Source organism: Gorilla gorilla, chromosome 1 (assembly GCF_029281585.2).
Source record: "Gorilla gorilla gorilla isolate KB3781 chromosome 1, NHGRI_mGorGor1-v2.1_pri, whole genome shotgun sequence".
In the NCBI taxonomy this organism is placed as follows: domain Eukaryota; kingdom Metazoa; phylum Chordata; class Mammalia; order Primates; family Hominidae; genus Gorilla; species Gorilla gorilla.
The window spans coordinates 100,832,501-100,856,455 of record NC_073224.2 but is presented as its reverse complement, the minus strand read 5'-3'; the positions used below and the strand labels follow the sequence as shown (position 1 = coordinate 100,856,455).

The 23,955-nt window shown below is 51.4% G+C and overlaps 1 protein-coding gene and 1 long non-coding RNA gene across 18 annotated transcripts in view; one reads left to right on the top strand and one right to left on the bottom strand.

The window, feature by feature from the left end:
• Nucleotides 1-23,955, bottom strand: part of ARHGEF2 (Rho/Rac guanine nucleotide exchange factor 2) — a 62,137-nt gene that overhangs the window by 26,979 nt on the left and 11,203 nt on the right. For 2 of the 17 annotated variants that reach the window (XM_055361765.2, XM_063694181.1), the window contains exons 1-2: nt 8,458-8,504; nt 8,199-8,292 (exon numbers count right to left, since the gene is read on the bottom strand). In XM_055361765.2, the coding sequence (XP_055217740.1) occupies nt 8,199-8,216 (18 nt within the window). In that variant the 5' untranslated portion in view covers nt 8,217-8,292; nt 8,458-8,504. Of the gene's footprint in view, nt 1-3,157; nt 3,254-3,455; nt 3,693-4,003; nt 4,414-8,198; nt 8,293-8,457; nt 8,505-9,485; nt 9,526-10,404; nt 10,523-15,825; nt 17,113-17,432; nt 18,320-22,160; nt 22,261-22,466; nt 23,163-23,955 lie in introns of those variants that run through there. The other 15 variants (XM_019024175.3, XM_019024089.3, XM_063694183.1 and 12 more) reach the window with 13 other exon arrangements.
• LOC109026329 (uncharacterized) lies at nt 3,730-8,080 on the top strand. Its single transcript, XR_010129381.1, has 3 exons — nt 3,730-3,785; nt 4,411-6,876; nt 6,984-8,080. It is a non-coding gene; the product is annotated as an uncharacterized lncRNA (long non-coding RNA).

Genomic DNA, 23,955 nt, shown 5'->3' with positions numbered 1-23,955 from the left:
AGGACTCCCTGCCCTCCTGGCACAAGGCAGGCCGGCTGGGTTGGGAGGGGGGCAGCTGCTGCTTGCAACCCCACCCCCACCCTCTCCCAAAGAGACATAAACAAACCCGGAAGGGTCCAGCCAGCTCCTCTCAGCCTCTTCTCTTACCAGCTTCAGAAATCCTGACCAATCCGCTCACTCAGCTCCTAGATGATATTTCCAACCAGAAACTGAAGCTAAAGATGAAGCTACTTCCTCGTGGCCAGAGAGCACAAACCCCCTACTTTGCTGACCACTGTTCAAAACAGTAGCCCAGAGCATCTGGGTACAGAATAGGAGGGCAGGCAGGCAGACAGACACACTGACACACCAGCACACCAGTAACATGCACACAGGGGATGCACACATTCACATCTGTCCCCTCCTTGATTCCAAGGTCAAATTCCACAGCCAGAGTGGCTGAGATCAGACCCCACCGTAACTCCTCTGGTCGGCCTCAGCAGGTCCTTCTCTAGGCCCCATCTAACCTCCTGCAAGTCACTCAGTGACTTCCCTAAGCTTTAGACTCCCTTCCCCTATCCTCACTTCTCCCCTCCCCCTCAACTCTCTCCCTAACCTCCACGACCCCTAGAATTTTTGTCTATGTCCCCAGAAGCCTCAGCCACCAGGAGGACCCCCCATTCTTCCACTCTCCTCCAACACCGTCAGCCCTCTCAGCTCCCTCCTGGGCTCCCCCAGCTCTCCTCTCCACTGCACTCCTAGTCCTGCGCACAAAGCCGGCCACCTCTCCATTCCTCAGAACAAAGAAATAGTCGCTCTGCACACTCCCCACTCCACCTGCCCACCACAGAGATTCCAAGGGGACCCCCAGCCTCCACAGCCATCCCTGGACCTCTGGTCCCTGCTCGGCAGAAAAGGACCCTTTGTTCTAAGGGATATGATGGTTGGGGTTTGGGAAAGGAGAAAGGGAAGAACAGGGGACTAAAGAGAGAAAGGGGACCTGTGAGGTTTGGGGCTTGTGGAGGTAGGAAGTAGAGCAGAGAGAACAGAGGAGGTGGAGGACTGAAGACAGCCTGGGAGAACAGAAATGGAGTGAAAAGAAAAAGGAAGCATGGAGGGGGCTACACAGAGAGATCCTGTGAGGATGGGACAGAGAAAGGGGCAGGTTAAACTTACATTCCTCCTCCTAGGAGGAGCTCCCAGGGAATGAGGCAAGGAATGGGGAGGGGCTGAGGTGTCAGGGCTTAGCTGTGACCCATCCCCCCAAGGAGGTAGCAGGGAAGACCATCTTCTTCAAATAATGTCTCTTCCAGCGGGTGCCCCTCTACTTCCCACCACAGTATAAAAAGAAAGGAGACAGCTGGTGTGCTGGGGGGAGGGGGAGAGGGGATCCAGGGTTTGTTGGCTAAGAACCAACTCCCCCTTCCGTAACCACAGTTTTCCGGAGGTGGCCCTCCCCTTCCGACCGGCCCAAACTGACAACCACCCTTCTCCGGTGGCCTCTTTGCCCTCTCAGATCCACCCACTCAGCCCCCGACTCCCTGCTGCCAGCCAGATTCCCAAATTACCTGCCCCACACAGCCAGCCCCCATAGTAGAAAGAAGAGCCAGTCCCCCCACCACCAAAAACAAAAACAAAAACAGAGCATGAACACCCAGATGTCTGACGTCCCAGCTCCCCACAATAATGGAAAAGGGATCCCAGTAGCTACCTGCCCCCCCAGAGCTGCTCTCTATACCCCCTAGCCAGGTCTTCCCCCAACCGGCTCCCCCATGGCTTTCCTTTTTAGGGTGGAACCAAATTTCTGCGGTTTCAAAAAACCTCTCCCGCCCCCCTTGGCTCTACTCCAGGGTCTCAGCTCAAACGGTTGAAAAAATAAACAGACTTTTGGAGCTGGGGCCTGGCCTGGCGCAGGCTGTGAAGAGCCTGTCTGCCACCCCACTGTTCCACCACACTTCAGCCACCTCACCCCAGCCCTCTGTTTGTCTTAGGCCCTACTCGAATCCCTAGTTGCTTTCCGGATAGCAAAATCTAATCCCAACCCCCTAAGGAAAGTCCTTTTAAAGCTGCTTTCCCTGGCCCTCCACCCCCAACCCAGGATGGAACCTCTGTCTCTCCCAGTTTAGCATCAAGACAGGTAGCCTGGCTAGGAACTACCAGGGAGGTGGAGGGGAGGGCTTTCCATCACCCTTAAGGACTCCTAAGGGGTACTGCTCCCTTGGCTGAAGTTGGTGATCAGCATAGGCTGGCACCAGGGTAGTAGGGCACTCAGGTCGGAGAGAAGCCAGAGATTAAACCAGCTCTGGGCTGGGACCTGTCCTTTCTGATAATGGGTACAGTGCGGGGGCCCCAAAGGAGCTGGGAGGTGCTGTCTGCAGGCACCACCTTCCTTTCAGCTCTGACTTATTCACCTGCAAGTCAGCTTCATCATTTCCTGGGGTCTGGGTGTGGAAAGGTCAGGGCACTTGGGAATGGGGCTGGGTACAAAGGCAGGGATAAAGGGTACTTGGAGAGGAGTGGCCAAGAGGTCATGATGGGGGAGGCGTGTGGATAATTATACACCCAGACTCATGAAATGCTAGGTGAGGGGACCCCAAGACGAGCAGATAAGAGAATGAGAGCGCTGGGGGAGGAGGAGGAAGGGCAGGGAACACAATGCACAGTGCCAGGTGTGTCAGCCTAAGGGTTTCAGGTTGGGAGGAGGAGGAGCTAGGAGGCTGGCGGGGCAGATAGGGATGGAGGCCCTATGTTCCAGGCAGAAGGGCTCAGGATGGAGGAAAGGAGCCCAGCTACACAAAGACCTCTGCTCCCTTCACCTAGAGGTGATGGCTTGGGGGAAGTAAGCCGTCCCTCGGCCGTCCCGACCCCAGCCACCCGCCCACCCAGAGGGGAGAACTGAATCACAGCTGGAAAGTCCATTTGCGAGGAGAGGAGGAGCTGACTTTTGTCTTGGAGGGGTGGTGGTGGTGGTGGGAGGAAGCCAGGAAACCACCCCCTCCCGTCCCCTCCGCCGGATGGCGGGGACAAAGGGGGAACGACCAAGCCAGCGATTGGGGAGTGATGGGGGGTCGCCACGCCAAGCCCAAGCCGGTGGGGCCTGGGGGGAGAGGAGGTGCCGGAGCTTCCACCGCCCCCACCCGCGAGACACACACCTCCCTCTTCCCGCTCCGTCCCTTACCGGAGCAACTTTCTTTCGAGCGGCCTAAAGCACTCGGTCCCGCCGGCTTGGAGGCGACCAAGCCCAGGTCCGCTCCGCTCCCTCCCGGGATCCCAGCACCGTCGCGTCTGCCGCTCCCCCCACCCCTACCCACTCGCTCGCAGTCCCCACCCACCCCGTCCCGCCGCTCGCTGATCCACCGCTGCGCCCGATTTTGGCGCCCAGAAAGCAGGCGGGGAGACAGGAGATACACCTCGGGTGCCGGGGTTCGGGGAGCACCCGAGGACCGCGGCGAAAGGAGAGGGGTTTCCGAGCCCACCTTGCTCGCCAGCTCTCTGCTCCGGTCGATCCGCGCCCGCGTGAGGGATTCGATCCGAGACATAATCGGACGGGGGGACCAGGGAGGACGCGGCGCGGACCCCGGCGTCCTGTATTGTGGGGGGAAGGCGGGGGGAGGGGTTCGGCCCGCACGCGTTGGTCTCAGGGACAGGAAGTCTGACTCCCCTCGCCCGGCACCCAGCACCAGTTCCTCAAACCCGAGTCTCCTCCCCCGCCCAAGCTCAGGAAGGGGGGAGGCGGAGCGGAGGGAGGGCGGGGTGCCGGCGCGCAGGACGGGACGCCAGGGTTTGTGTGGCGGCAGCTCGGAGAGGTACGAGGGTCCTAGGACAGGTTTGAGGGGCCCCTCTGCCTATTTCCCCTCCAGCGCCTGGGGGCGCCCTCTAGCCCCAGAGACCCGCCTCTTAGCTCTTCTTTTCCTAAAACCCAGCCCCGCAGCCCTCGCCGGACCCAGGTTGGCCCTTTCCCCTCTCCCCTCCCCTTCTTCCCTTCTCCCCTCGCCCTCCCTTTTTCCCTCCCCTACTGCGTTACCTCAGTCTTTAAAGACCCGCAGGCAGGAGGATTCCATCCGCCCCCAGCTCTTAGAAAACCCAGGACCAGTTCCTTCCTGGCCTTCGGGGTCCCATCAAAGCAGGCCTGAGCAGACTGACCCCTTTTACGATTGGGGACACGGGTGGCCAGAGGGAGAGGAAATCAAAGGAGAACTAAACGCTGGGTCTTCAGTACACGGGAAGGGTAGGATTCACTCCCAGAGGTCGAAGAATAGAGAGGAGAGAATTCTCCCACATGCCCCACCCTTCTGGGGCCTTCCTGACCCCACTCTGCCCTCCTCCTAGCTCCGCCTCTGCCAGCTACTTTGGGGGACTAGGTTGGGATTCTCCACTTTTACCGAAGGCCTTCCATGTGTCTAACTCCAGTTCTCTCTGTTGCAAGTTAAGCCGGAACTGAAAGACCAGAAACCAGCCTGCCCTAGTCAAAGAAAGTTAGGGCCCAACCAGCCTCTCCACAAGAAGCAGGGTAAGGTGGGGCATTCATCTCTCTGGACCCTTTTCCCCAGCCTGAGCCAGCCTTTGGGTGAGTTTCCTGCTATCGGGAAAATTCCTCCTCCAGTCTAACTATGATCACTTACAATGAAGTTCATTTCTGCCTCTCAGGGTCTCCCATTTCTCTGGAGAAACCAGAAGCACAGAGAGGCCTGGGACAGAGCCTTGGGTTAGCAGGGTCCTGCCTGATTCTGGCCCCAAAGGGCATGGGAGAAGAAGGGAGGGAGGGGAGACCCAACCTAGATCCAGCAGTTCTCTGCCCTGGCTCAGCAGTGGGGCCAGGCTGCAGGTTTCAAGCCCAACTCAGCACTCTTGTAGGTGCCAATTTTAGCCTCTGCCACTATTTTTGGGCTCCACTACCTCACCACTGGCTGAGCTGGTTGGGCTCCTCACCCCCAGCACTACCCCCACACTGTCCCTCCGGCTTCCCCTCCTTCCTAGCAACTCCTTCACCTCCTTCTTCACCCATTCCCCTGTTTAGAATCCTTAAATAGCAAAGACCAGGAAAAAGGGAGAGGAAATAAACCGTGCCCAGTTCAGGCTGGATGGACATTAGAAAGCAGGAAGGACTTCCGCAGGGCCACGGCTTGTTCTTTCTGGCTTGCACCTGCCAAGGATACCTACGGGGAGGGTGTAGGAACTCCCCCAAACCAAGAGGCCTGAGGCTCCTGGCCCCAGAACTCCAGACTCACCTCCCCTGAGGTGGGCAGCCAAGACTCAGGAATGTACTAAATTTAAAAACAGACAGCCAGAGGCTAGAATCTTGGCCTCAAGGTTCCACCCACTGGAGGCCCAGAGACAAGATCTAGGGTGGGACCTCAGCTTCTCTCCCAGGCCTGGGGCAGGAGGGTGCTGCAAGCTATGGATAGAATCTTAAAGGGCCACACTCCAGCCTGGGTACCCAGGAAACATAGAATTTGAACCCTGGGGTTTTTCAAGCGACCTCACGGTCCCTCAACTCAACTAAGAAGGTCTCTATGAAAGAAGAGGACCCGACCCTCCAACTCTTTTCTGTCTCCCACCCCAACCTTCAGTCTACTTTCCATCCCACCTGCTGTTACCCTACCCCTCACCCTATGCCCTCTTCTTCCCCTTAGGAGATGAATAACAAGGAAAGGGACTAGGGACAGGGAAAAGAAAAGTGTTCTGCCTTTAAAAACACCTGTGTTTAGTGAGCTTGGCCTGCAGCTTGACTCAGTTTCCGTTTTCTATATCCTCTTGAACAATGAACACTTTTCCCTTCTCCTTGGTGTCACCTGCCCCCCTTTTCCAAGACCCTTCTTCATTCCAGCGTCCCCTCTACTCCTATCCAGTGATATCTTCCAGATTTTCAGAAATAATTTTTTTAGATACACAGAAACAAACATTTCTACCAGGATCTAAAAATAGCCACCACCTTCTTTAGCCCATTTAACTTGATGAAATGTGTCCCTCCCATTTCAGGGGTAGGGAGGAGGTCCCAGCGAAGAACCTGGTTGCCAAAGTCTTGGCCAATTGGAGAAGAGATGGGTCTCCCGAGGATACCCAAGCCCAAGCTCTACGCTGTCCCAAGGTGGTTTGTTTTTCTTCTTTCTTCTATTGGTCTGGACCTTGTATATTCTGGGAGGAGGTGATTACGGCCAAATTGCCTTAAGTGGCCATCCAGCCAGAAGCTGGAAGAAGGGAAGGATGAGAGGGAATGAACTGTTGTGTTAGGGCTATTGAGAGAAACAGTGGCAATACACAGCCAAAGCCCTGAGTTTCTAATACGGCGCCACCTCTTATGAGCTGTGAGATCTTGGGCAAAGTAACTAACCTTTAAGTATTTGTCTGTAGAATTGAGATTGAAATACTTATCTTTGCCAGAATTGTTATAAGAATTAAATGAGTTGAGAGTGTTTCATCAAGTGTGCAATGCTACTCAAGTAGGAGGGACTAAGCTACTTCCTTCTCTCACTGCTTGACTGAGCTTCTCTCCAGCCCCACCCCCTGATGTTTACTGCTTATGGAGAAAGAGATTAAGTGAAGCAGGCCCACACATTCATGAAGGTGGAAGGAAGATGTAGCAGGAGATGGCGGAGAGGGAAACAGAGGAAGACAGGATGACAGACGTGGGGAGGAAAGGCTGAGCGAGGCAATGTCCTGACTCACTCTGGCGCTTCCCTCTTTCCCATCTGGGCTCCAGAGTCTCTGCCCTCATTCCCCTTCACCATGTTGCTCAACCCTCCATCAGACTGTTAGGTCAAGGGTGGACAAACAGACCAACCGGGATCTGGATGGCCCCTGGGCAGTACTGACTTCCCCTACCATTCCCACGGCAAGAAAAGGGAGTGATTCCACTAGCAGACTCCCCTACCCTGCAGTGAGACAGCCTGTAGGAAGGTGAGACTCAGACCCCAAGGTTTCTGCTTTTGCTTTGTTCCTTCGATATCTCCGTTCCCCCATGGGAGACAAACCTCACTGTCCCACCTGCCCTCCCCTCCCATCAGCTTTCAGATTCTCCAGCTGCTCCTCTTCTGAGACTCACCCAGTCTCATGCCTCCATTAGCCTCAACTCCTGACCCATGGCCTGTGGTGAGAGGTGCTAACAACATGACCTGCTTTCGTCTTGACCTTCCCAGCCCACCCAGAGAAAAGGGAATCTTGGCTAAAAAAAGGCTGGAAGAGGGGAAAACCCTGGCACTGCGGGTGGGGCTGGGAGGAGCCCAGGCAACCTTACTGGTGAGAATCTCATGGCTCTTCAAGGTGAATATGATGATGATTTCCCTGGGGTTTCTTTCAATACTCAGAAGCCGCCCCGAGTTGGAAAGCACATGCATACTTGGGGAGGCCAGGGTAGGAAAAGGGGGGCGGCTCACTCTGACAGTAAATGAAGAAAGTGGAAACAAATTCAAGGAGCAGGCAGAGCTCCTGGTTTCACCAGAGCCCAACGGTTGGTAATAAGGATGAGAACAATGTGCCTTCACTTCCTGGGATCAGAACAGCACATGGCCACACATGTACGGGTATGCATGTGCTTCCATAATCATATACTTTCCCAGCTTCTACTCTGCCTGTGGTCTAATTTCAACTCCTTCAGCTGCTGTACCCACCCATAAAATTATGAGTGTAAAAGCACTTTACAAACCCTGATACTCTATGAAGAAGTAAAAAGTAGTGCTGTAATTATTATCATTATTATGTCCAATGGTTGAGGTTTCTGCTGCCCACCTGTCAGCTATGTGAGGCCTAAAGAGAGGGAGGGCTAGGCCATTCCTCAGCTTCTGAGGTTCCTGGCCCTTTTCCCCTTCCATCTGTCCACAGCTGACTGCTAAGCTGGAGGCGTAGGGGAAAGCAGAGAAAAGGTGATTTACTGGGACACAGAGACACAGGCTGGAAGAGATAGCATGTGTTTCCTTAAAATTTGAAGCATTTGGCTGGGCACAGTGGCTCACACCTGTAATCCCTGCACTTTGGGAGGCCAAGGCAAGAGGATTGCCTGGGCCCAAGAGTTAGAGGCTGCAGTGAGCTATGATTGTACCATTGTACTCCAGCCTGGGAGACAGAGACCCCCTCTCTTAAAAAAATAAAAAAATAAAAAATGGAACCATTGCTCTGAGTTTCTAATAGGGGGAGTGGTGGGAGGTGGTGATGGTGGGATGGGAGAAAGGGAACTGGGGAGGGCAGTGGGTCCCAAGCCTCCTGCTTCCCCAGCTGACTCCTACCTTGGCCTTTCTGGTCATGCCCGAGAGGAAGCTGAAGGTCTGTCGCAGGGAGGAGCCTACCCAGGTACCTGAATGTCCTTCCAGCTGGCTGCAGCTGCATAGAGAAAAAGAAGACATGAGGAGATGGAGGTAATGTTGGAAATGAAGAAAAAGATAACTTCCTGAGAGATGGTGGATGAAGGTGCCATGACCAGCAGAGCCAGAATGGGAAGGAAGAAAGAGGAAGGATTGGGAGAGAAAGATAAGCCCCCATACTGACCTCCTAGGACTTCCTGGATGTGGGCATTTCAGTTTCCCAGGCCCCTCTATTTAGGAAGAAAACTCCAGGCTCCACCCAGATAAATACAGACTCCTCCTTCCTACCTAATCCAGGCTCAGGATGGGAGGCCCAGCCTCCTCATGCTGCTCCCCAACGGAAGTGGTATGGGGCGGAGGCTCTCCCGGGGGGCATTTTCTCCTCTCAGAACAAGAGCCCTGTGTACGACCCTCTCTGCTGTTTGAAGAAGGCCTCTGGGCCTAAAGCCAATAAGGACTGAATTTCCTGGGATTTCATCAGCCCCATCCCATGAGCTAATCCCAAACCCAGAGCCAGGAGGATGTGTCAGCTAGAGATTTTCAGGACCACAAAGCAGAGCCTGATATCTTAAAGGGACCATTACTTGCTTATACATCCACACTGTCTTAGAGGGCTGACCCATTCTAATCAGGCTTCAGCCATAGGAGCCAAATAAGCAGGTGCTGATTTTGCATGCTTATTTACATAGTTATTCAAATCTCCCAGCCTCCACCTCCAGACCTGAACTCTGCCTTCAGGCCCTGCCCTCTGCTGGGAGCTCCACAGCCCTTGCCCAGCTCTCCTTAGGGCCAATCCCCATTGGTCTATTATCTGAGCCATCCTAAGCTGATCCATGGTCCTTGGTCATTGTCCCTCACTAAGACTGTTCAACAGTCTATCTGCCCTTTCACCCTATACCACTGACAACAGCAAGCAACTCCCATGCTCTATTATTCAATGGACACCCTGTGCCCTGGATACTCCTTTTCTCCTAATTTCTCCCCCCATCTCATGCAGCTACCGGGAACCTGGTGAGCCCACCCAAACCAAAGAAGAGAGGGTGAATTCTATGCAGCTCAGGGAAGGATATTTGGAGGTCTTAGATCAGAAATGTTAAGGGGAGGAATGATTCAGGAAGCAGGGAACCCCCTGGGGCTACAAAACCATAGCCTAGACCCTATTGCTGTTCCCCTATAGAGGCTTTTGAAGGATTCTGAGTCCCCCACACTCACCGTTTCCTGAGGTCAATGGCAGAGGACTGGGATACATTCCCTGCCAACACAAAAGGAGATGAGAAGTGTCTAGCTAAAGCCAGACAAAGGTGCCCAGGGCTTCCTCCCCCACCCGCTTCACCTGGATCAGGTTCGCAAGCTGCAGGTGCATGTGACGCTATTCCTGAGGGCGGGCAGTGAGCAGCAGGGAGAGAGGGCGGGGTCTAAGCAGGGCAGAGCTGAAGAATTTAGGAGCCATGGGAACAGAGCACCGGGTTATGTGGAGACAGTGGCTGGGAGACTGATGTTTCAGAGGTTTCACCCAGAGCTCCCAATACTCCATCTTGAGGACAAGGTATATTGCAGGTAACTGTCTTGCATCTCTGGTGACAGGGGAGGCTGGAGAACCTCACTGTGTCCTATGTCCGCTTTCATTGGTAGGAGTTTCAGAATTCCAAAGTCCAGAATTCAGATTGCTTATTTGAATAAAGCCATTCTGAGGCCAGGCATGGTGGCTCACGCCTGTAATCCCAGCACTTTGGGAGGCCAAGGCAGGCGAATCACTTGAGCTCAGGAGTTTGAGACCAGCCTGGCCAACATGGTGAAACCCTTTCTCTACTAAAAATACAAAAATTAGCCGGGTGTGGTGGTGCGCTTCTGTAGTCCCAGCTACTCAGGATGCTGAGGTACTAGAATCACTTAAACCCGGGAGGCAGAGGTTGCAGTGAGGTGAGATTGCGCCACTGCACTCCAGCCTGGGCAACACAGTGAGACTCGGTCTCAAAAAAAAAAAAAAAAAGAAAGCCATTCTAGGAGTTCCAAGGGTATGTGGCTAAACATAATACAGGACATCTGGACCCTGAACAGCTAGCTATGAGGAGTGGCAACAAGATGTATAGGGGAAGGGGCCACCCCTGCTTTGCTCCCTACTTTTGCTCACCATCTGGATCCGAATGGTCCAAGAGACAGTTGATGCCACTCACGGGTACAGACTTGGAAAGCATACCAGTGGCCGAGTGGTCCAAAGGGCCAGCAGATGGATGACAGGAATCCTGATCCTGGAATCATGTCAAGAGTCCTCACACCAAGGGCAGGCTTCATCTGTCCTCCCCTCATGCTCTTTACTTCCCCACAGCTTGGCCTCTCTTCAAATCCAGGCCTCCCACCCCTTTCCAAAACCCATATTGGGATATTGCACTTTAAATAGTTGGGAAGTTACTCCGCTGTTTTGCAGTCATTACTCTGTTGCAGTTCAAGCCCAGGCTTTCTTAGTATATAAAAGTATCGAAGAAGAGAGATTTACCCTGAATGGTTTCCAGAGATGGCAAACTCAACCTATAGAGGCCAGCCAGGTAATGAAAAAAACAGGCAGGTCTGGCGCAGTGGCTCACACCTGTAATCCCAGCACTTTGGGAGGCCGAGGCAGGTGGATCACAAGGTCAGGAGATCGAGACCATCCTGGCTAACACGGTGAAACCCCGTCTCTACTAAAAACACAAAAAATTAGCCCGGGTTGGTGGCACACGCCTGTAGTCCCAGCTACTTGGGAGGCTGAGGCAGGACAATCGCTTGAACCTGGGAGGCGGAGGTTGCAGTGAGCCAAGATCACACCAATGCACTCCAGCCTGGGCAACAGAGTGAGACTCCGTCTCAAAAAAAAAAAAAAAATATATATATATATATATATGTGTGTGTGTATATATATATATAGATAGATAGATTTTTTTCACTAAGTAAGGGTAGAGAAATATTTTTTTGAAGACTTTTTTTTAGACAGCCTAAGTAAATAAATAGTTACATTATTTTTCATGGATAGATAAACTCAATATTGGAAATAGGTCAATTCATCCTACATTAATCTTTGTTTTGTTTTGAGATGGAGTCTCGCTCTTGTTGCCCAGGCTGGAGTGCAATGGTGCGATCTTGGCTTACTGCAACCTCTGCCTCCCGGGTTCAAGCTATTCTCCTGCCTCAGCCTCCCAAGTAGCTGGGATTGCAGGTGCCCGCCACCATGCCTGGTTAATTTTGTATTTTTAGTAGAGATGGGGTTTCACCATGTTGTTCAGGCTGGTCTCAAATTCCTGACCTCAGGTGATTCACCCACCTCAGCTTCCCAAAGTGCTGGGATTACAGGCGTAAGCCACCGCACTCGGCCCATCCTACATTAATCTTTGAATTGAGTATGATCTCAGTCAAAATCCAGCAGGAATTTTTGTTTTTTAGAAATTGATAAGGTGATTCTAAATGTCACACAGAAATGCAAAGGACCTAGAATCGCCTGCCACTGCACTCCAGCCTAGGCAACAGAGCAAACTGTCTCTAAAACATAAATAAAAAATAAAATAAAAATATTCCTAAAGAGAAAAATAACGTTAGAAGACTTACACCACTAGATTTTAAAGACTTACAATAAGACTATGTTAATGAAGACAATGTGATATTGGCATAAAGATAGACAAATAGACCAGGGGAATGGAAAAGAGGGCCCATATGAGTGCACTTACTTGATTGTCAACAAAGGCACCATGGCAATTTGATAGAGAAAGTAAGTTTTAAAAATAAGTGATACTGGCCGGGCACGGTGGCTCACACCTGTAATCCCAGCACTTTAGGAGCGCAGGCAGCTGGATCACGAGGTCAGGAGATCGAGACCATCCTGGCTAACACAGTGAAACCCCGTCTCTACTAAAAATGCAAAAAAATTAGCCGGGCGTGGCAGCGTGCGCCTGTTGTCCCAGCTGCTGGGGAGGCTGAGGCAGGAGAATGGCGTAAACCCAGGAGGCAGAGCTTGCAGTGAGCCAAGATTGCACCACTGCACTCCAGCCTGGGCAACAGAGCAAGACTCCGTCTCAAAAAAAAAAAAAGTGATACTGGAGCAACTCGGTATTCATATGGGAAAATAAAAACAAAAAAACAAAAAATCTTGGCCAGACACAGTGGCTCATACCTGTAATCCCAGCACTTTGGGAGGCCAAGGTGGGTGGATCACTTGGTACCAGGAGTTCGAGACCAGCCTAGGCAACATAGGGAGACCCTATCTCTACAAAAATACAAAAATTTGGCCAGGCGTGGTGGTGCGTATCTGTAGTCCCAGCTACTCAGTTGGCTGAGGAGTGAGGATTACTTGAGCCCGAGAGGTGGAGGTTGCAGTGAGTCATGATCGCTCCACTGCACTCCAGCCTAGGTGACAAGACTCTGAAAGAAAAATGAAAGGAACATCTAAAGTTTTAAAAGTGTAAGCACCCTACTGGCCAAACAAAATTAATATTGGAGCTAGACTTGGCTCATGGACTGTCAGTCTGCAACCCCTTGTCTAGCTTAATGAGTCTCAAGCTTTTGGTTTGTGGACATTAGTATAGTACTTATTCACGCTGGCTACCGCAGGAAGAAAGTAAAACAAAACCCCCAAACATATAGACGAAGAGTATATTAAGGAGAGCACGTAAGGATTAGGTGAAGAGAGCTGAGGCATTAGAGAAGGAAGGCATAAGAGGGAAGAAAACACTACGGAAAAGGGGGAAGGAAGAAAACATAATACCAAGAAGTGGGGAAGAGAAAAGTGGAAGAGAGGGAAAGTTACAAAGGAATGAAGGAGAGAAAAGGAAAAAACATTTATTGAGCTCATCTTATGTGCCAGCCTCTGTGCTGAATACTTTGACACCTTTTGTTCATTTAATAATCACAATTTTAAAAGACAATTTATTATTCTGATTTTCAGAAAGATAAAATAAATTGCTCAGCAGGTAAATAAATGAAGGATCTAGCAGTCAGTTTGACTCCGAAATCCTGTTCTTTCTACTGTAGTACACTGAAATGGGGATCGGGGAGACATGCAAAGATGCTGATGGAGAAAAGCGGTTGATGGGATCACTTGAGGTCAGGAGTTTGAGACCAGCATGGTCAACACGGTGAAACTCTGTGTCTACTAAAAATAGAAAAATTAGCCAGGCATGGTGGCAGGCCCCTGTAATGCCAGCTACTCAGGAGGCTGAGGCAGGAGAATTGTTTGTATCCGGGAGGCGGAGTTTGCAGTGAGCCGAGATCGTGCCACTGCACTCCAGCCTAGGCAACAAACCAAGACTCCATCTCAAAAAATAAAAATAAAAAAAGCAGGTGATGGGATGACATGGAGTTTTTGTTTTGTTTTGTTTTGTTTTTGTTTTGTTTTGTTTTGTTTTTTGCTGCTTCCCTGATAGGCTATATACTGCTCCCTTCAGCCTCACCCCCAAACCACAGGCGCCCAAACAATGAGGCCAGGGTTGGAACCCCTGGCCAGCTAGACGATGAGCTGAAGGGGAGGCAACCTTGAGCCAGCAGACTTGAGACATCTCAGTGTACTCAGGGTCTCCTGGCTAGCAGGCCCAGTGGGGTCTCCAAAGCCTTTCTGTATCCTTAATGGTCCTTAAACCCTGGTTGAAGATCCCCCCAGTTGTGTTTACTTAAGCCAGAAGGCTGGGCAATCTCTATATCCTTTCTCCATCGATCATCCTATGATTATTTTGTTAGAGAATTATTATTGTTCAGGGTACCAGATCTCAGTTTCATTCCACAGATAATAAGTTCGGCTCCAGGCTGGGCATGGTGGCTCACACCTGTAATCCCAGCACTTTGAGAGGCCAAGGTGAGTGGATCACTTGAGGCCAGGAGTTTGAGACCAGCCTGGCCAACATGGTGAAAACCCACCTCTACTAAAAATACAAAACTTTGCAGGGTGTGGTGTTGCAGGAAGTCAGGGACCCCAAACAGAGGGACCGGCTATGGCAGAAGAACGTGGATTGTGAAGACTTCATGGACATTTATTAGTTCCCCAAATTAATACTTTTATAATTTCCTATACCTGTCTTTACTGCAATCTTGGAACATAAAATTGTGAAGATTTCATGGACACTTACCACTTCCCCAATCAATACCCTTGTGATTTCCTATGCCTGTCTTTACTTTACTGTCTTAATCCTGTCAGCTGAGGAGGATGTATGTCGCCTCAGAACTCTGTGATAATTGCGTTAACTGCACAAATTGTAGAGCATGTGTGTTTGAACAATATGAAATCTGGGCACCTTGAAAAAAGAACAGGATAACAGCAATTGTTCAGGAAATAAGAGAGATAACCTTAAACTCTGACCACCGGTGAGCCGGGTGGAACAGAGCCATATTTCTCTTCTTTCAAAACCAAATGGGAGAAATATCGCTGAATTCTTTTTCTCAGCAAGGAACATCCCTGAGAAAGAGAATGCACCCCTGAGGGTGGGTCTATAAATGGCCCCCTTGGGTGTGGCCGTCTTCTATGGTCCAGACTGTAGGGATGAAATAAACCCTAGTCTCCTATAGTGCTCCCAGGCTTATTAGGAAGAGAAAATTCCTGCCTAATAAATTTTGGTCAGACCGGTTGCTCTCAAAACCCTGTCTCCTGATAAGATGTTATCAATAACAATGGTGCCCGAAACTTCATTAGCAATTTTAATTTCGCCCTGGTCCTGTGGTCCTGTGATCTCACCCTGCCTCCATTTGCCTTGTGATATTCTATTACCCTGTGAAGTACGTGATCTTTGTGACCCACACCCTATTCGTACACTCCCTCCCCTTTTGAAAGTCCCTAATAAAACCTTGCTGGTTTTGCGGCTTGTGGGGCATCACGGAACCTACCGACATGTGATGTCTCCCCCGGATGCCCAGCTTTAAAATTTCTCTCTTTTGTACTCTGTCCCTTTATTTCTCAAACTGGCCGACGCTTAGGGAAAATAAAAAAGAACCCACATGACTATTGGGGCAGGTTCCCCAATAGTGTGGTGGCAGGCGCCTGTAATCCAAGCTGCTTGGGAGGCTGAGGCAGGAAAATAACTTGATCCCAGGAGGCAGAGGTTGCAGTGAGCCAAGATCGCACCACTGCACTCCAGCCTGGGCAACAGAGGGAGACCCTGTCTCAAAATACATAAGTAAATAAATAAATAAATAAATACATAAATAAATAAGTTCAGCTCCAAATTGGGGAAATGTGGGGTCCACAGAAAGAAGTGGTTATAATTACTAGGGGAACAGGGCCCTTTTAGTGAGAGAGGAACACATACACCCTCATCAACACAGAGGCACCGACACAGAAAGGAAGAAACAGAGTCTTGGAGAAAGAGACAGAGGCAGGGTACCCGGAGTCAGGGACAGAGCACACAGACCCAGGGGAGCAGACAGAGGTGCATAGACGATAGATTCCCATTCGCTCAGATGGAGCCAGAGCAATGCCCGGGCACAGAGAGACCCAGCAGCTGGCAGAACAGAGGAGACGTAGGATAGAATGGTGGCTAGACAGGCGAGGGGCAGGAGAGGAGGAGCAAGGCAGGGGCCTTCATGGGGATCTGTCTGTCCGTACCAGCCGGGAAGGGTAGCCACCCTGGTGCTGCAGTCCCAGAAAGGTGTCCAGTCCTTCTCGGATCTGCAGGAAGAGGGCCTCCTTGGGGCCTGGGCATCCCGATGCTTGCAGTCTCCTCCTGAAACACACATCGCCACCACTACCGTCTGTATCCAGTGGCCAGTGACGGGCACCAGGGAGGAACACTGCCTCGCCTCAGCCCAGCCCCGTTGCTTGCCCCCAGCCCAGCCCTTCCTGTTGGCATAAGCACAGCCCAGACCCAAACTGGTCCCACTTTGGGGCTCTGCTTTGCCAGGGCTGCAGAGTTGGCTGTGGGCAAGAGTGGCCCCTGCTGGTCAAAGGGCAGTACTGCCTCCAGAAGAAAGCCAAGGTTCAGGGGAAGGCGAACAGCAAGAGCAAGCTGAATTCTCCCTCCTTGCCTGGTTGCTGATGCCAACTTTTGCCCCTGCTCAGCCAAATAGTGCACTCAGGACTCCCTTCCCTCTCTAACCAAGGGGCAGAATTAATGCCTGACTGTGAAAGGTGGGTGACACTTGAAAGACCCTGAGATACAGTTGGTGCCACATAAGGGGGGCCCAGGCATTTGGGCATCTCTGCTTTCAGCCAGCTACCCTTAGGAAGGTGCCATGAGCCCTGCAGGCATTGCTTCTCATCTGAGTTCCCACCCAAGCCAGTTCAGGGACAAGGCCCAGGGTTCTCTCCCCTCACTGAAACCAGCCAGCCCTGCCCGGGAGCTAGGGAAGGTTGGTTCACTCACCAGAGCTAAAGGAACTTGTTCAAGGGGACCATTGTCAAAGCAGAGAGACAGTGCCCTTCCATGGCCAGCAGCCCCTACAATGTTCACTCACACTGAACTCTTCATGCTGACCCCCGGACCTTCTCTTTCTGACTTCCTCTGACTTTGGGGAAGTGATCAGGGGTTTTCCAAGGGAGGGGGAAGAGATGATCTCTCTGCTCCAGTCCACCAAGCCTATGCAGAAGTCTGAGCAAGAACAACTGATCTCATGTGGCAATGCGGGACCATGAGTTAATCCAAGACATCCTGGGTTGTCCTCAGCCTGCAACCAAAAGCCCGGCAAAGGCCTGGCAATGGGGCAGGCCCAATGTCCCAACCCTGAGACCACCTCTCTCAAGAAATCTCTGAAAGTTCTTTGGGCCTCAGTTTCCTTATCTGTAAAATGAGGAGATTGTGCCATATGCTCTCTGAGTTCCTTTGTGGTTCTATGACACCATTATGTGGTTCTATGAAACCCACCGTGGGAGGTGGAAGCAAGAAGATCCAGTGTCCTGATACTCCCCCTGACTCCACACCTCCCTCCCACTCCCACCCTCAGTCTTCCCTGAGAGAAGGAGATAAGAGCCACTGTGGAGAGGCATATTTTGGAAGGCAGCATCCATCCTCCCCCAAAGGCCCACAAATGGGATTGAGCTCTGGTTCTCCAGGGAAAGGACTGAGGGCCCAGGTCTCCTTGACTCTTGTTGTTCTTCGGATGGTTGTCTCTTGAGGGAGATGACTAGAGAGTTATCTAGTTCCTTCCCACTTTCCCATTTTCTCCAAGGTCTAGGCCTGGAAGGAAGGAGGTACAGGAGGTCCCCTGGGGGCTTACGTATTCAGTGGGCCCTCGAGCTCCCTGCCAGGCCCCCAACTATGTCTTCTGAAGACGTCATTGTTGCGGCCGTGGGCCCGGAAAGCCCCCGACCTTTGGAGGGGTACAGCATGCGAGCCATTCCCCTCCTTTATTTCCCCCATCTCTTCTTCCTCCAGTTGTTCTCTGGATTCAACTGCAGAAAGGCAGAGGCCAGTGTGGCCTCAGGGCACCTTGTCTCCACCTGCTCAGAACACGTCTGGGACGGCTCTGTTCATAGGAGACACACACAGACCAGTCTGCGTCGGCAAGAAATAAGAGTGAGCAGGGTTCTAGAACTCTGAAACCTTGGAACTAGAAGCGTGTCATAGTCAGCTGGACTTCGGAGTGCCTAGCCACCCCTCACTTTACTGAGACACATAACTGGATAATGTGTGGCTCAGGGTCACATTGTGAATTAGCTGCAGACTCAAGGCTAGAACTTAGGTTTTCTGGATCCCAGTTCAGTGTCCTTTCTAGTACATAAAGAGATCCTCATTGTCTCCTTCTTATTCCATTTACTGAGGATTTATATAGCAGAAAGCCAAGCAAAGAGAAATAGATATTGTTCCTATCCTCAAGGAATCAGAGTCTAGTGAGTGGGTGAGTGTGTGTGTGTGTGTGCACAAGCAAAAGAACAAATCACAGATGACTCCATAACTGGCTCACATATGTCAAATGCCACAAGAGAAGTTTCAACAAAAGGCTTTGGGCTGTTAAAGGAGTGAGGGCACATGACCAGTTGGGAGACTCAAAAAAGGCCAGGTGCGGTGGCTCAACCAGCACTTTGGGAGGCTGAGGCGGGTGGATTGCTTGAGCCCAGCTGTTCTAGACCAGCCCGGGCAACATAGCAAGACACTGTCTCCACAAAAAAACAAAATGCTAGCCGGGCGTGGTGGCACCTGCTTATAGTCCCAGCTACTTGGGAGGCTGAGGTGGGAGGATCACTTGAGCCCAGGAGTTCAAGGCTGCAGTGAGCTATGATCATGCCACTGCACTCCAGCCTGGGTGACAGAGTAAGACGCTGTTTGCTTTTGTTTTGTTTTGTTTTTTGAGACAGAGTTTCGCTCCTGTTGCCCAAGCTGGAGTGCAATGGTGCGATCTCGGCTCACTGCAACCTCTGCCTCCTGGGTTCAAGCGATTCTCCTGCCTCAGCCTCCCGAGTAGCTGGGATTACAGGCACACCCCACCATGCCTGGATAATTTGTATTTTTAGAAGAAACGGGGTTTCACCATGTTAGCCAGGCTGGTCTCAAACACCCAACCTCAGGTGATCCATCCGCCTCAGCCTCCCAAAGTGCTGGGATTACAAGCGTGAGCCACCGTGCTCGGCCTTGTTTTTTTTGTTTGGTTTTTTTTTTTTTTTTTTTTTTTGAGACAGAGTCTCGCTCTGTCGCCCAGGCCATAGTGCAGTGGCGCAATCTCAGCTCACTGCAAGCTCCGCCTCCCGGGTTCATGCCATTCTGCCATTCTCTTGCCTCAGCCTCCCGAGTAGCTAGGCCTACAGGTGCCTGCCACCATGCCCAGCTAATTTTTTGTATTTTTAATAGAGAGGGGGTTTCACCGTGTTAGCCAGGATGGTCTCGATCTCTTGACCTCATGATCTGCCCGCCTTGGCCTCCCAAAGTGCTGGGATTACAGGCATGAGCCACTGCGCTGGGCCTGTTTTTGTTTTTAAAGGGGAGGAGGAAACAGAAATAAGCAGATGGCCTTTGAGATGTGCCTGGAAGGGTAAAGTGGTTAGGATTTGGCCAGGGTAGAGGGAGAGGATTTTAGGCAGATAAAGTAGCAGGGGGAGGCCGGGTATGGTGGCTCACTCCTGTAATCCCAACACTTTGGGAGGCTGAGGTGGGCGGATCACGAGGTCAGGCGTTCAAGATCATCCTGGCTAACACGGTGAAACTCCGTCTCTATTAAAAATACAAAAAAATTAGCTGGGTGTGGTGGCGGGTGCCTGTAGTCCCAGCTACTCGGGAGACTGAGGCAGGAGAATGGCATGAACCCGGGAGGCGGAGCTTGCAGTGAGCTGAGGTCGGACTCCAGCCTGGGCGACAGAGCGAGACTTTGTCTCAAAAAAAAAAGAAAAAAAATTAGCCGGGCGTGGTAGCGGGCGCCTATAATCCCAACTACTTGGGAGGCTGAGGCAGGAGAATCACTTGAACCTGGGAGGCGGAGGTTGCAGTGAGCCAAGATTGTGCCATTGCACTCCAGCCTGCATGACAACAGCAAGATTCCATCTCAAAAAAAAAACAAAAAAAAGGTAGAAAAAAGTAGCAGGGAGAAAAGGTTCATGAGTGATTAAGTGTTGTGATTTCTCTTTCTCCCTCTCCCTCTCCTCCCCCTTCCTCTTCTTCTCCTTCTTCTGATGGAGCTTCACTCTTGTTGCCCAGGCTGGAGTGCTATGGCGTGATCTCACCTCACCGCAATCTCTGCCTCCTGGGTTCAAGTGATTCTCCTGCCTCAGCCTCCTGAGTAGCTGGGATTACAGGCATGCACCTCCAGGCCCAGCTAATTTTGTATTTTTTTTTAAGTAGAGATGGGGTTTCTCCATGTTGATCAGGCTGGTATCAAACTCCTGACCTCAGGTGATCTGCCCACCTCTGCCTCCCAAAGTGCTGGGATTACAGGTGTGAGCCACCATGCCCGGCATGATTTCTTCTTCTAAGAGTCTGGTCATATGCAGAGTGAAAGCCAGTCTGACCTCTCTCCATGGTGCAAAGAGAAGGGCTCCAAGCATCAGCCACAGAGCACACATTTCCTCCACTCTCTCCCAAATGGGCGTTGTTCTCACTGCCCAACACTCCCGGTTGGCATCAGGGCTTGCCTCAGTGTGTCTCAGAATTAAGAACTCTCAGGTGCTCTTAAAGTTGAAAATGATAAGCCCCACTCCAGAAAGAAGTGCCAAGTCCCAGAGTACCAGGGGCAGGAAGGGCAGGAAGGGGAATAGCATTTACTGCATACCTCTGTACACTTCACTCCTAGGCCATGTCTCTCTCGACCTTCTGCTCTAATGAGTCTCCCAGGGTCCCTTTCTCCTGGGACCACTTCTAGCTACTCAGACATCAGGAGTGCCCAGAAGGATCAGGAAGCCGGGACCCAGAACCTTCCCTCTTTCAAGGCTTTCTGTGGGGCTGTCAGACCTTCTCCAGGTTGTCTTAACCACCCCAGGGAAGTCCAGGTTATCAGTTATTGTCCCTTCAATCTACTTTCCTCCGTCACTGCAATCTGTCCACTGCCCTCACCCCACCCGGAGCAGCTGAGAAGAAAGTGCTGTGCCACAGGCTGGGCGCAGTCGCTCACGCCCGTAATCCCAGCACTTTGGGAGGCCAAGGCGGGCACATCACGAGGTCAGGAGTCCGAGACCAGCCTGGCCAATATGGTGAAACCCTGTCTCTACTAAAAATGCAAAAATTAGCCAGGCATGGTGGCACGTGCCTGTAGTCCCAGCTACTTGGGAGGCTGAGGCAGGAGAATCGCTTGAACCCAGGAGGCAGAGGTTGCAGTGAGCCGAGATCGCGCCATTACACTCCAGCCTGGGCAATAGAGCAAGACTCCATCTCAAAAAAAAAAAAAGAAAGAAAGTGCTGTGCCTGGGGTGGCTGTGTGCCTGTTTACCACAGGGAAGGGAGGGAGGCAGGTGCTCAGGCCTCTACAGATGGCAATGCTATTCCCCCATTGGGTGGGTGTCTAAGGAGAGAAAAGGAGAAGCCTAGGAGAGTGGCCATGGCCCTGTGCCCATCTGTGCTCATCGCGTCTGGGAGCAATGGACAGGGAACCCCTTAGCCAGCCACCAGGAGAGATCCTCTCCCTCCCTGCCTACAAATGGGCCCTGTACCATCAGGTACGTTGGGTACAAACAGGATGAGCAGATCTACAGGAAGCAGGTCAGAGCCTAAGGGCCATGGCAGGGTCCCTCCCAACCAGTGGCCTCCAAAGCTGAGATTTGGAGGCAGAGGGAGGTTGACAAAAATACTGTGAAAAGCTGGGGTGGAGAGAAGAGTAGGAACCGGAAATATACTAGGAAAAGGGGAACGGGGCTGGAAATAGGACAGAAACTGAGAGGCCGTGAGGGGGAGGCAGGGACACTGGGTGGATACTGTGAGCTCTGGAATTCAGGGACCTCCCAGAAGAAGAAAGTTGGTTTGAACTTTACCCCCTGTATTCAACCTCTACCTCCTAGCCTTGTCTCAGCTGTGCCCACCCGGTTGAATTCTTCTTCTTTTTTTTTTTTTTTTGGAGAGAGGATCTCTCTCCCTCTGTCACCCTCAAGCCTCACTGCAGCCTCCGCCTCCCAGGCTCAAGCAATCCTCCCACATTAGCCTCCTGAGTAGCTAGGACTACAGGTGCATGCCACCACATCCAGCTAACTTTTAAATTTTTGTTTTGTTTTGTTTTGTTTTAGATGGAGTTTTGCTTTTGTTGCCAGGCTGGAGTGCAGTAGCGCAATCTCAGCTCACTGCAACCTCCTCCTCCTGGGTTCAAGAGATTCTCCTGCCTCAGCCTCCCGAGTAGCTGGGATTACAGGCATGCACCATCACACCCAGCTAATTTTTGTATTTTTAGTAGAGATGGGGTTTCACCATGTTGGCCAGGCTCTTCTCAAACTCCTGACTTCAGGTGATCCGCCCACCTCAGCCTCCCAAAGTGCTGGGATTACAGGTGTGAGCCACTGCACCCGGTCTTAAATTTTTTATAGAGATGGGGTCTCACTATGTTGCCTAGCCTGGTCTCAAACTCCTGGGCCCAGGCGATCCTCCTGCCTCAGCTTCCCAAAGCGCTGGGATTACAGATGTGAGCCACTGCGCCCAGCCTGCAGGGTTGAATTTGGCAAGATGAAGGAAGTGCAGTGAACTGGAGACCTTTGCTTTTCTTCTGTCTGTGTGGATGTTCCTGCTAGAGATGGTGTCCTGTCACCCTGGCCCCATTGACAGGTACCTCAGATCTTAAGATCTTTGTGAAACTCACCCTGGCCCCACTGACAGGTACCTCAGATCTTAAGATCTTTGTGTAACTCACCCTTCTTCCTCCAGCTCAGACCAACTGGAGTCTGACCTCTTCTCAAAGATCTACCCTTTTTCCAGCATCTCTGTCATTTCATTCATGGTCTCTGCCCTCTGTGAAAATGGAATCTGTCTGGCAGTTTCTCCCTCACATCCTCATCCCCACCCACTAACCCTGCCTATGCTATGATGCCAATACTTTTTATTCTGTCCCTCAAAGAGATGAGGTTTAACAAGGCTTCCTCAACTCCCTCCTAGCAATATTCCCTCCTCCACTGTCTGAAATTCAAACTGGGGCTCCCATCATCGTGTTGCTTCTTTTTCCATTAGATTAACTCTCCTAGCCCCCCTCCCATTTTCCCTTAGCCTCTTGAGCTCAGGAAATGGTGCATGGGAGAGGCCAGGGCTGGGTCTCACACAATGGCTTTATTTAGCTCTCAAATGAGATCACATCATGTCATATCACTGCTTCCACTGAGCAAAGAGATAGGAGATTCTGAAATAGGTCTGGGATCAGATGCTTGAGACGGGGGAGGGGAGCTGGGAAAGCAGGAAGGGGCTCTAAGAAGTCATTTTACTTATCTTCCTGCCTCTGGATCAGATGGTCTTCCCACCACTGCAAACCATCAGCGTGTGCTGTCCCTTCCTCCAAGTGTATAACCTCCACAGATTGCACTGGTCATCAAAGATTTCTTAGACATTCTACTGGGAGCTGGAATGGGAATATATAATATTTTAATAGAGAGAGACATCTGTTATTCAAAACTCTGAGACCATAATTTCTTTAGGGTGTTACAGCTTTTAAGTCTGTCAAATTTGCTAGCTCTGCCACTTTCTTTTTTTCTTTCTCTTTCTTTTTTTTTTTTTTTTTTTTGAGATGGAGTCTCACTCTGTCGCCCAGGCTGGAGTGCAGTGGCACAATCCTGGCTCACTGTAACGTCCACCTCCTGGGTTCAAGCGATTCTTCTGCCTCAGCCTCCCAAGTAGCTGGGATTACAAGTGCCTGCCACCACGCCCGGCTAATTTTTGTATTTTTACTAGAGACAGGTTTGGCCATGTTGGCAGGGCTGGTCTCGAACTCCTGAACTCAGGTGATCTGCCCGCCTCAGCCTCCCAAAGTGCTGGGATTACAGGCATGAGCCAACGCGCCCGGCCTAGCTATGCCACTTTCATAAGCCACATAACCTTGGGAACTTAACTTTTTTTTTTTTTTTTTGACACAGGGTCTGGCTCTGTTGCTAAGGCTGGAGTGCAGCTTTGATCAGAGCTCACTGCAGCCTCAAACTCCTGGGTCAGGCGATCCTCCTGCTTTAGCATCCAGTAGCTGGGACTACAGGTATGCACCACTATGCTCTAAGTAAAAAAAAAATTTTTGGGCCCAGTGCAGTGGCTCACGCCTGTAATCCCAACACTTTGGGAGGCTGAGGGGGGCGAATCACAAGGTCAGGAGTTTGAGACCAGCCTGGCCAATATGGTGAAACCCCATCTCTACCAAAAATACAAAA